Source organism: Mandrillus leucophaeus, unplaced genomic scaffold (assembly GCF_000951045.1).
Source record: "Mandrillus leucophaeus isolate KB7577 unplaced genomic scaffold, Mleu.le_1.0 Scaffold255, whole genome shotgun sequence".
In the NCBI taxonomy this organism is placed as follows: domain Eukaryota; kingdom Metazoa; phylum Chordata; class Mammalia; order Primates; family Cercopithecidae; genus Mandrillus; species Mandrillus leucophaeus.
Window position 1 is genome coordinate 983,419 of NW_012102643.1, and position 12,314 is coordinate 995,732.

A 12,314-nucleotide genomic window follows, 5' to 3' on the forward strand; every position below is an offset into this window, starting at 1 on the left:
CCAGGCTGGAGTGCAGTGGCCTGATCTTGGCTCACCGCAACCTCTGCCTCTCAGGTTCAAGGGATTCTCCTGCCTCAGCCTCCCAAGTAGCTGGGATTACAGGTGTGTGCCACCATGCCTGGCTATTTTTTTGTATTTTTGGTAGAGACAGGGTTTTATCATGTTGGCCAGGTTGATCTTGAACTCCTGACCTCAGGTGACCCACCTGCCATGGCCTCCCAAAATGCTGGGATTATAGGCGTGAGCCACTGTGCTCAGCCATTCCAACATCTTTTGTTGAAAAGACTGTCCTTTCTCCATTTCTCCATTGAATTGTCTTTTGTCAAAAATCAGGTGACCACATACATGTGGGTTAATTTGTTTATTTACTTTGGAGATAGAGTCTCACTCTGTCATCCAAGCTGGGGTACAGTGGTGTGATCATAGCTCACTGCACCATCAAACCCCTGGCTGAAGCAATTCTCCCACCTCACCTTCCTGAGCACATGGGACCGCAGGCACAAGCCACTGCTTGGCTTATTTTTATTTTTTTGCAGAGACAGGGTCTTGCTATGTTGCTCAGGCTGGTCTCAAACTTCTGGCCTCAAGTGATCCTCCCTCTTCGGCCTCCCAAAGTGCTGGGATTAAAGGCACGCACCACAGCACCCAACCTATTTCTGAACTCTCAATTCTGTTCCATTGATTTATTTGTCTATCTTTGTGCCAATGCTGCATTGTCTTAAGTACTGTGGCTTTAAAATGGATTTTAAAATCAGGTAGTCTTAGCCCTCTAACTTTGTTCTTCTCTACCAAAGTCATTGTGGCTCTTCTAGGTCCTCTGCATTTCCATTTAAAGTTCAGAAATAGCTTGACAATTTCTAAAAAAAAGCCTGAGATGTTGTTAGAGATTGTGTTAATCTTATAGATAAATTTGGGAAAAGCTGGCATTTTAACAGTATTAAGTCTTCTGATTCGTGAACCAGGTACGTATCTCCATTTATTAATGCCTTCTTTAACTTCTCTCAGCAGTTTTATAGGTTCCAGTGTAAAGTCATGCATATCTTTTGAGAAATTTAACCTTGAGTATTTCATATCTTTAAACTTTGAAATAGATCAAATGGCATTTAAAATATTATATTTCCTGTGGTTTCTTGATTTTTAGATATTCACCTAGTACCCTGCTACGCTGCTAAAGTCACTTTTTAGATCTAGTAGCTTTTTCATAGATTCCATCAGATTTTCTACATAGGTGACCTTGTCATTTTATCTCTTTACCTCATGAAGTTTTACTTCTTCTTTTCTTATTTTTAAAAAATTTTAAATTAAGTTAAATAAACATATCTTTGGATGAAATTTATTAACTGTCTGGGTTAAAATGAGTTCTTAAATATATTTTCAGTAATCATTATTTACATTTCCATGTTACTTAATAATTGGCAGGTTGGGCCAGGCGCGGTGGCTCACGCTTGTAATCCCAGCACTTTGGGAGGCTGAGACAGGTGGATCACCTGAGGTCAGGATTTTGAGACCAGCCTGACCAACATGGTGAAACCCCATCTCTACTAAAAATACAAAAATTAGCCAGGCATGGTGGTGGGCGCCTGTAATCCCAGCTACTCAGGAAGCTGAGGGAGGAGAATCACTTGAACCCGGGAGGCAGATGTTGCAGTGAGCCAAGGTCACGCCATTGCACTCCAGCCTGCGTGACAGATTGAGACTCTGTCTCAAAAAAAAAAAAATAATAATAATAATAATTGGCAAGGCACATTTTTTTCTTTCTTCTTCTTCTTTTTTTTTTTTTTTTTGGGACAAGGTCTCGCTTTTTCACCCAGGCTCGAGCACAGTGGTGAAATCTCAGCTTGCTGCAACCTCCGCCTCCCAGGTTCAAGTGATTCTCCTGCCTCAGCCTCCTGAGCAGCTGGGATCACAGGCGTGTGCCATCACGCCTGGCTAATTTTCGTATTTTTAGTAGAGATGGGGTTTCGCCATGTTGGCCAGGCTGGTCTTGAACTACTGACCTCAGGTGATCTATGAGCCACCATGCCTGGTGTTTTTATTTCAAGTTTCACAGCAACCCTGCAGATGATGATGATAATTTTTTAATTGGACAAATAAAAATTGTGTATGTTTATGATGTACAACATGTTTTGATATATGTATATATTGGGGATGGCTAAATCAAGCTAATTAATGTTCACACATTTATTTTTTAATTTTACTAAAAACACTTAAAATCTACTCTCAGCAAGTTTCAAGTATGTAACACTGATACGGTCTGGCTGTGTCCCCACCCAAATCTCATCTTGAATTGTAACTCCCATAATTCCCACATGTCATGGGAGGAACCCGGTGGGAGGTGACTGAACTATGGGGGAGGGTCTTTCCTGCGCTGTTCTCATGATAGTGAATGAGTCTCGTGAGATCTGATGGTTTAAAGAAAACGGCAGTTTGCCTGCACAAGATCTCTCTCTGCCTGCTGCCACCCACCTAAGCTGTGACTAGCTCCTCCTTCTCTTCAAACATGATTGTGAGGCTTCCCTAGCCGCATGGAACCGAGTTCTCCATTAAACCTCTTTCCTTTGTGAACTGCTCAGTCTCAGGTATGTCTTTATCAGCAGCATGATGATAGACTAATACAATTCCTTATTTATTAACTATAGTCACCATATTGTACAATAGTTCTTCTGAAATTATTCTTACTGAAATTTTGTATCCTTTGACCAACTTCCCCTCCCCTCCCTCCCTCATTTCTTTCCTTCCTTCCTTCCTTCCTCCCTCCCTCCCTCCCTCCCTCCCTCCCTTCCTTCCTTCACCTGATACCTGTGGTAAGAAAGTGTGCCTTCTTTTCTAATGCAGGCATTTCATGCTATAAATTTCCCTTTAAGTACTGCTTTAATGACATTCCATAAATTTTGATATACTTGTTTTCATTTGACCAACTTCCCCTCCCCTCCCTCCCTCATTTCTTTCCTTCCTTCCTTCCTTCCTTCCTCCCTCCCTCCCTCCCTCCCTCCCTTCCTTCCTTCACCTGATACCTGTGGTAAGAAAGTGTGCCTTCTTTTCTAATGCAGGCATTTCATGCTATAAATTTCCCTTTAAGTACTGCTTTAATGACATTCCATAAATTTTGATATACTTGTTTTCATTTTCATTCAATTCAAAGTGCTTTTTAATTTCCCATTGATTTCTTCTTTGACCCATGGGTCATTTAGATGTATATTATTTAGATTTTGAAGATTTAGGAACTTCCCAAAAATCTTTCTGTTATTTATTTCTAATTTAATTCCACTGCTGTCAGAGAACATGCTCCGTATGCCTTGATTCTTTTAAAGGTACTGAAACTTGTTTTATGGCCCAGAATATATTAATATTTATCTTGGTAAATGTCCCATGTGCACTTGAAAAGAATGTGTATTTGCTGCTGTTGGGTGAAGTGTTCTACAGATTGCCTGTTACATACAATCTTTTCTTTTCATTCCAGATCTTGTTTTCCTCTCCAGAGAAAATGACTATTAATAGTTCTTATTGCATCCCTCTAGAAATTCCTTATGGAATATGAGTAAATATGGGTACTAACCTACACTTAAACTTTTAAGAAAACTCAGGCTCACATTACACATGTAATTCTGCCTCCTGTTTTTTTTTTTTTTAACCTATCACAATAGCTCAAAGAGAAGCCCATATTAGCATAAATATATCTACTTTATTCTTTTTAACAGCTGTATAGTATGCCACTGGTGGATGCACCATGATTAATTTAACCTGTTTCCTGTTAATGACATGGTATCCAGGTTGTTTCCAGCCTTTTGCTATGATGTTGCTGCAATAAATATTCTTTTTTTTTTTTAAATAAATATTCTTGATGTGACTGACTTAAGGACTTTGAGATGGGGAGATGATCCTGGATTCTCCGGGTGGGCCCAATGGAATCACAATAGCCCTTAGAGGGGGTGAGGGGCTGGAGTTAGAGAAGGAGATGAGACAATGTAAGTAGAAATTGGAATGATGCAGGATCATGAGCCAATGAAGGCGGGTGGCCTTTGTGGGTAGAAGGGCAAGGAAGTGATTCTCCTCTGGAGCCTCCAATAATATAACCCTGCTGATCCCTTGATTTTAGTCCAGTGAGAGCCATGTTGCATTTCTTACCTCCAGAACTGTAAAATAATCACTGTGTTGTTTTAAGACACAAAGGTCATAATAATTTATTACAGCAGCAAGAAGAAACTGATACAGTGTCCAAACATTTCTGATTGTACCATACTCATCAGCAAAAAATTTTCCACTGCACAGATTCATCATATATATTGTAGAGCAAACATAAACAGAAATTGAAAAGGATAAAGGGGATACAGGAAGTTTCAAAATGTATTTTTGTATGTATTTATGTACTAACAGTACAAAATACAAAACCCTTGTGGTTATCACTAAAATTATTTGCATAATAGTATTAATAAATTTTTAATCAGAGTGAAAAAAATAAATATTCTTTTTACTTAAGTGTTTGTACCTAGGTCAAAGTTTATCTTTAGAATAAATTCTCAGATGTTGGATAGTTGAGTTAAAAGGGGTATGCATTTTAAATTTTGTTAGATGTTGCCAAATTGCACGGAAGAGCCTTCCCAATTTCTTCTTGAGAGATTAAAAAAATTCTTCTTCTATTGCCAGAGGAAGTTGATCTTAGAAATTAAAAAATCCCTCAACTTCTTTTTAGATAATTTGTATCATACTTAAAAATGTAAAAAGAAAAAAATCCTTAAGGAACCAATGATTTGGCTTTTCTCTTGAGTAACATGAGATGTTCAGATTCCGCCCTCTATATCAGCAAATTGCCCTGTAATCATCTGCAAATTGTTGGCACTTCACACACACATTAATGCATGTCAATGCAGAGTGTCCTGGGGCGGGGATGGGGTGGGTGGGGAATGTGAGTGGTGGGAGCACCAAAATACTATATCCAGGCAGTGCACAGAGTGAGTGTGATCTGTCAGTAAACCTCTAGAGCCTCTGGAGTTTGGAACCAACCACTCAAGGATATCCTGGATAATTTCAAAAGTAGAGTTTTTATGGGAAATTTAAAAAGAGTGCATGAATGTGTGTGCACGCGTGCATGCACACACACATATGCTTAAATTCCCTTCCTTTACAGTGAACACTAGGAAAAAGAGGCAGGATTCCTCAGCTACAGCTGACCATTATTTATGTCATTAGATTTTATGTCAGCTTGTTAGACACACAGTAAAAACCATCTCAACCACTTATTGTTGAACCTTAGATCAAGGGATAAAGTAAGAACAGGGGGAAACAAGACAGAAACATTTCAGAGAGACACAAGGAGCCTTTATGTTCACTCCTGATGGGAATAAAGAGAACCTTCCCACAAAACTCAAATTCTGGGGAAGTAAGTTTTTCGTTTGCCATTCAGTTCACCATTGAATTATCGATGGATTGTGGCATCTGCTTGATGATTTCCTGCTTATAGTTCCTCTCTGCCCTAATTTCTCATCAGTGTTTTGTTTTTTTTTTCTCCTTTGTTGAAATGAGATTGGAAAAACCACATTCTGAAAATCGGGATGGCCAAAGATAATTCGAGATCATGACAGAGAAAAACTTTGTTAAACTTCAAACTCTTCAAAGAAAGTTATTAAATAGGTACTATGCATCATTAAATATTCTGGGATGGGATCACAATGACCAAAATCAATGTTCAAGCTCTAAATCTTTTAAAAAGTTGACTTTATTTAACATGCTTTGCCATATTGTCTCCATTTGTCATCAAACCAAGGATAACCCACTCACTCCCAGTGATGGAAAATTTAAGGACTAAAATCAGTAGCCACACCAAGAACCCCAGGAACAAAACAGGTGGGTCTTCCCTATTGTTCCTTTTCTAACAATCAACCAATTAATATTTGTTGACGACTGTCTCCACACCATCGTGCTAGCTTAGCTTCTGCAAAGCCCTACAAACATCAGCAGGTTTCAGAAAAGAAGACAAAGGAACAAAACTCAGTGATACCTACTGACATTCTAATGTATTGCCGCCATGTTATTTAATGTTGATAAGCCAAAACCATCTTGTAAAAGAGAAGATGTGCATAGCAGGTCTGGGGAATGAATGAATGAATCCATAGGCTGGTGCGTTAGTTGCACAGGGATGTTACACACCAAGTTTTGTGGCCACAGAGGGGTCAGGACATGGACTCTGTCACATGTTGCTCATAGCATAGGTGGGATCGATATCAAGGTTGTGGACATTTATTGTTTTTACTCATCCAGTGCCTCTTCTGTCTTCTTGTAGTTACAGTGCTCTGGGTTTTTTGAGGTGATCCCCTCTTCCTCACTCTCAGTCCCTGGTGGTTGAGGTGAGACTGACCCCAACTCTAGCTCCAGCCATAGGCATGAGCCCAAAGTCTGCTGCTTCATCCAGCATTCCATTCCACTGACCACAGAGACTGGTTTGGGGATGAGCATGTGATATAAGCTGGGCCAATGGGAGCTTTACTTGGGACTTTTGCAGGAATGGCTAAGAAGGAGGAATTATGTTTGCTGGGGTGGATTAGCAGACAGGATTGAGCTCTTGGTAATTGGTGGCCATCTTTGCCACCATACAGGAGGAGCTTGGCTGAGAATGAAATGAACCCAGGAAAATTCAGAGCCAGAAGGAAGAGAGAGACAAAGTCTCAACTTTATCATTGGAACACCTAGACCTAGCCCTAAACCCTTGAACATCTTGGTTAGAAATGCCTAAAAATTCATTTGTTTTTTCTTAAACTAGTTTGAATTGGATTTTCTATATCTTTTGAAGCCAAAAAATCTTGGCTAACCAAAAGGGTTTCCTAAAACTATTGTGCCATCAGAAACAAACATTCTTAAAGACAACTCTATTAAATGGGCAAAGGACATGAACAGACACTGCTCAAAAGAAAACATACATGCAGCCAACAAGCATATGAAAAAATAATATCACTAGTCATTAGGGAAATGCAAATCGAAACCACAATGATATACCATCTCATACCAATCAGAATGGCTATCATTAAAAAGTCACAAAATAACAGATGCTGGCAAGGTTACAGAGAAAAGAGAATGCTTATACATTGTTCATGGGAATGTAAATTAGTTCAGCCACTGTGGAAAGCAGCCTGAAGATTTCTCAAGGAACTTAAAATGAAACTACCATTTGACTCAGCAATCCCACTACTGGGTATATATCCAAAGGAATATAAATTTTTCTACCATAAAGACACATGAATGTATATGTTCATTGCAGCACTATTCACAATAGCAAAGACATGGAATCAACCTAGATGCCCATCAATGGTGAACTGGATAAAGAAAATGTGATATATATAAACCATGGAATACTACGCAGCCATAAAAAATAAGATCATGTCCTTTGAAGTAACATGGATAGGGCTGGAGATCATTATCCTAAGTGAATGAATACAGGAACAGAAAACCAAATACCACATGTTTTTACTTATAAGTGGGAGCTAAACATTGAGTACACACGGATACAAAGAAGGGCACAATAGACCCAAGGACCTACTTGAGGGTGGAGGATGGAAGGAAGGTGAGGACTGGAAAACTACCTAGTGGGTACTATGCTGATTACCTGGATGACAGAATTATCTGTACACTAAACCTCCGTGACATGCAATTTGCCCATGTAACAAACCTGCATGTGTACCCCCGAACCTAAAATAAAAGTTGAAAGAAAAAAAAAATGAACATGCTTCAGGATGTTTTGAAGGATTCTGTAATTCTTGAGGACCCTGAGTTGCTATACTTGAAGCCCTCTTAGACAAAGAATCAATATTTGAAGGCCTCTGCCCTTCTGTTCTCAAATGAGTTTTAGATAACCTATTCCTGGCTGTGTACGGCCAGTGCATAGCAGGAGTGCTGGTTATGGAGGCCAACAAACTGGGGTTTGGATCCCAGCTCCGCCAATGACTAGCAAGCTCCTTATCATTCTCATCTTCATTGTTCTTATCTAGAAAAAGGGTGGGGATAATATCAACCTGTTTTTGTGAGGATTATGCCTCTCCTTATCGCAGTTTTTAACGAGGTATTTGTATGATTATTCGATTCCTGTCTGCAAAGCTTAACTCTACATTGCACTTTATTTCCCAAACTAAAGGGAGGGCCTGAAATGCAGCAGGTGCTTAACAAATATTTGCTGAATAAATATATAAGTCAGTGATTAGAGAAGATCACACAGGTATATGCTTAGCACGAACCAGATGGGTAATATTTTATTATTTATTTATTTTTTTGAGATGGAGTTTCACTCTTCTTGCCCAAGCTGGAGTGCAATGGTGCGATCTTGGCTCACTGCAACCTCTGCCTCCCAGGTTCAAGTGATTCTCCTACCTCAGCCTCCCTAATAGCTGGGATTATAGGTGTCTGCCACCACTCAGGCTAATTTTTGTATTTTTAGTAGAGACAGGGTTTTACCATGTTGGTCAGGCTGGTCTCGAACTCCTTACCTCAGGTGATCCACCCACCTCTGCCTCCCAAAGTGCTGGGATTACATGTGTGAGCCACTGCACCTGGCCAGTAATATTATAAATACTACCGGGCTCATCAACTCCAAGGCCTACATGGGTCAGGCAGTAATGAACATGGGGTAAGCTGGCTAGATGTGGAATTGGGTGGGTCCTTTCTAAAAAGAGCAGACACACTTAGTTTTAACCAAGTGATGTTCCTTGGGAATGTGGCTACTATGGCCAGACCTTCTTTCAAAAGAAGCCAGAAAATAGAATTTTTAGGTATTAATAAAATTTTCTGACTTTTAAACACAAATGCAATTAAACACACGCACAAACAGGCCAACAAAACATGTCTGAGAGATGGATTTAGCCCTTGGGTAGCCTGTTTGTTACAACCGGGACCCATATCCGGGTCCCTCCTTCATAGAAGCTGTCAGGCCACATCTATGAATGACCCTTGGGTAACCTGTTTGTTACAACCAGGACCCATATCCGGGTCCCTCCTTCATAGAAGCTGTCAGGCCACATCTATGAATGGCCCCACCAGTGCCTGCACCTACCGGCAAGTGACTCGGAACTCTGGTTGGGGACGTTGTGAGATGCCTCCTGGAGGACGTAGGTGGACGTGGACAGGGGCGAAGGGCAGATGCTGCTGGCCGGGACGTAGGGAGGGTTGTAGGATGAGCCGTAATACTGGGGGTACTGGCTCTGGGGGAAGCCAGGGTAGGAAGGATAGTCCTGGGAAGAGAAAAACAAACCAAGGACACGTGTGAGGAAGCCTTTCTGGGCTCGGGTCGTTGGTCAGCCTGGCCGCTGTCAAATCAAAACGGTTTCCTAAAACTTCTGTGCCATCAGAAACAAACATTAGAATCCATTCGAATAAAAGCTCTCTGTGGGCAGGAACTGTCTTCATTTTGGTTTCCCAGAAGCAGATCCTGGGGCAAGGATTCCAGTGCAAGGCGACTGTTTGGAAGGTGAAGAAGACACCAGCAGGGGAGTGGGGAAGTGAGACAGCAGATGCGGGACAGCAGCCTGCACAGGCGCTTCTGCGGTGGTGACCAGAGATGAGCCCTATGAGGAAAAGCTGAGATGGTCTAAAATCCACATCTCAGAACTGCCTCTCCCACAGGTCAAGGGAGTGGAGTGGTTTATACATCAACTTGTCGGTCTTTGAGAGCTGCTCCCAGGGGGCTTTAATTCCCAGGCACTTCCTGCCTGCCCCATGCACTGGTTCTAGAAAAGCCCCTCGGGCCCAGGCATGCAGATGCTGGCACCTGGAGGTCCGCAGGCCACCCTAAGGGATATAGACGTGGCCCTGACGGCACCTATCCTGGTCACTGTTGTATCCTCTGCACCTGAAACTGCCTGGTATATGTAGTAACTCAACAAATACTACTGGTTAAATTAATAAACAAATGCATTAACAATTAAGACCACACACACACCCACCCCCCACATGACACACACACAAACCGAGAAGACCACACCCATACCCACACGACACACACACAAACCCAGGAGACGAGGTGACATTTTATGTTCATGCGGAGGAGGTGCAAATATATGGGGAGGAGGTACAAATACAGCAGCACCTGCACAGCATTAGGGGTCTGGAATATTCTATGAGGGAGTCATGGAGATCAATTCAATAGCTGCCAATCACCTTTGATCAAGCTTTGTTTAAGCAGACCAGGGATTCCAATTCTCCAACAGTCATTGTTTCAAATATCCTGCTCCACTATCACCAAACCAGTGCATCTCAACTCTGCATGGAACTCACAGAATGTTCTGTTTCCTGGGCTCCGCCCCAGAGCTAGGAGTCAGAGTTCCTGGGGGTGGGGCAGGGGCGGTCAGTGTTTTTGAAAAACACAGATTTAATGATGAAATGGAGGGTTAGGAACCACATCTTAAAAAGTACTGTTTTATTTACAAGTATTTTATCTATGTACATAGTACATTAGAAATAATGCAAAAATACACGAAACAATTTTTACATTTGCTAAGTTTTAAATTATCTAGATTCTCACTGGAAAGAAATTGTGTGGTCCTCAGACCTAAATATGTTAAATATTCCTAAAGCCCATCTACCCCAGGGTGGTTCTCTTTTAATGGTAGCCTGAAAGCAAGTGAACCTTTTGTTTTGAAATAATTTTAGGTTTACATGGAAGGTGTATACACAGCAGAGTTACTGCACACCTTTAGCTGATGTGAATTCTTAATTCACTTTGTAAGTGACACCAAGAGAATCAAAGTACTAGCCAACATTCACCTACATAGAGTTGACTTTGCTCGATTTAACAAGTATTTATAAAGCCCCCATTGTGCGCTGGGCTCTCACCACTGGGGATGCAGAGGTGAGCAAGACATACGGTCCCCCTTGAGAAGCCCATGGTCTGGTGAAAGACCCACCCATTTGTATTGATATATACCAGATTCAACAGTCAATGGGTGTCTTGGGCCCAGGTCAAGATGGAACATACTTGTAGATCTCCATGACATCTCAGGAATCTTCTAACAATTCCTACGTATCTGCCTGTATGCTGTGTCCTGCCAGCGGCCTTTTGCACAATCTAGCTCCTGTAGTCTCCAAACCCGGGGAATAAGAGGCAGGTTCCCAATGGGGATTGTGTGTGTCATGGGCTCTCTGGGTGCCTTGATGTAAAGGGAATATTTCCAGAAAGAACTAAGGAAAGAATCGGGAGGGAGCCGTCTACCTGGTGCACACTCCCAAATCCGGCTGCGTTGCCCAGTCCATTTCCTCCTTGATAGAACCCTGTCGTGCCTGTAGGAAGGAGGAACAGGGGTATAGGTTAGGTTTCTTTTCTTTCTTTCTTCCTTTTTTTTTTTTTTTTTTAAAGCAGTTTTCATGAACCTCCCTCCATGTGGCTTCAAGGGTGACAGCTGGGCAGAAGCTCTGGTTCCCAGTAGTATTGCCTCACAGCAGCCTTCCCAAAGCAACCTGGGTAATACTTGTTGACACTAGTCCTCTGGCAATGCCTGCCACCAGCATCACCACAGCCTCCTGGGTGCTTCCGAGTGCTTGCTCTTGAGACTGTCATTGTGGCTCACGTGGCCCCTAAGTCTCTGGGTCTTTTTCTGTCCGGATGGAATGTTGGTGGCCCAGACCCAAGAGCCAGATTAGGTTTCTTACAGTCGGAGAGGAAAATGTAGGAGGAGGGTGCCACGGACAGGTGGGGTCTTTGAGATCTGACAGTCTGCGATGGAACCTGTGACTTTGGTTACTAAATTTCTCTGAACCTCAGTTTCCTGGATAGATGAGGAAAATAAATGGTGTCCTTTTCAAAGGGCTGTGGTGAGAAATAAGTGAGATAGTGCCCACTACCCGGATCCTGGTCCTTAATAATTATGTTTTTAAAAAATTTGAGGCCAGGTGTGTGGTGGCCTCAAATTTCTCTGTAATTCCAATGCTTTGGGAGGCTGAGGTGGGAGGATCGCTTGAGCCCAGGAATTTGGTCATTTAAGTGTTTCACTTTTTAAAGAAATGGCCAAACTGTTTTCCAAAGTGGCTGTGCCATTTGCATTCTCACTAGGAATGCATGAGAGTTCTAGATTCTCCAGCACATGGTAGTTTCAATCTTCTTGATTATGGCCTCTCTAATAGTCTGGTCAACATAGTGAGATGTTGTCTCTACAAAAAATTTAAAAAATTGGCTGGGCACAGGGGCTCACGTCTGTAATCCCAGCACTTTGAGAGGCCGAGGCGGGAGGATCAAAAGGTCAGGAGTTCAAGACCAACCTGGCCAACATGGTGAAATTCTGTCTCTACTAAAAATACAAAAATTAGCCAGGCATGGTGGTGGGCGCCTGTAATCCCAGCTACTC

General features: G+C 41.9%; 1 protein-coding gene across 1 annotated transcript in view; it reads right to left on the bottom strand.

The window, feature by feature from the left end:
- Positions 1-12,314, bottom strand: part of EYA2 (EYA transcriptional coactivator and phosphatase 2) — a 229,198-nt gene that overhangs the window by 106,379 nt on the left and 110,505 nt on the right. The window contains exons 6-7 of the mRNA XM_011983749.1: positions 11,186-11,253; positions 9,032-9,209 (exon numbers count right to left, since the gene is read on the bottom strand). Of these exons, the coding sequence (XP_011839139.1) occupies positions 9,032-9,209; positions 11,186-11,253 (246 nt within the window). The remainder of the gene's footprint in view (positions 1-9,031; positions 9,210-11,185; positions 11,254-12,314) is intronic.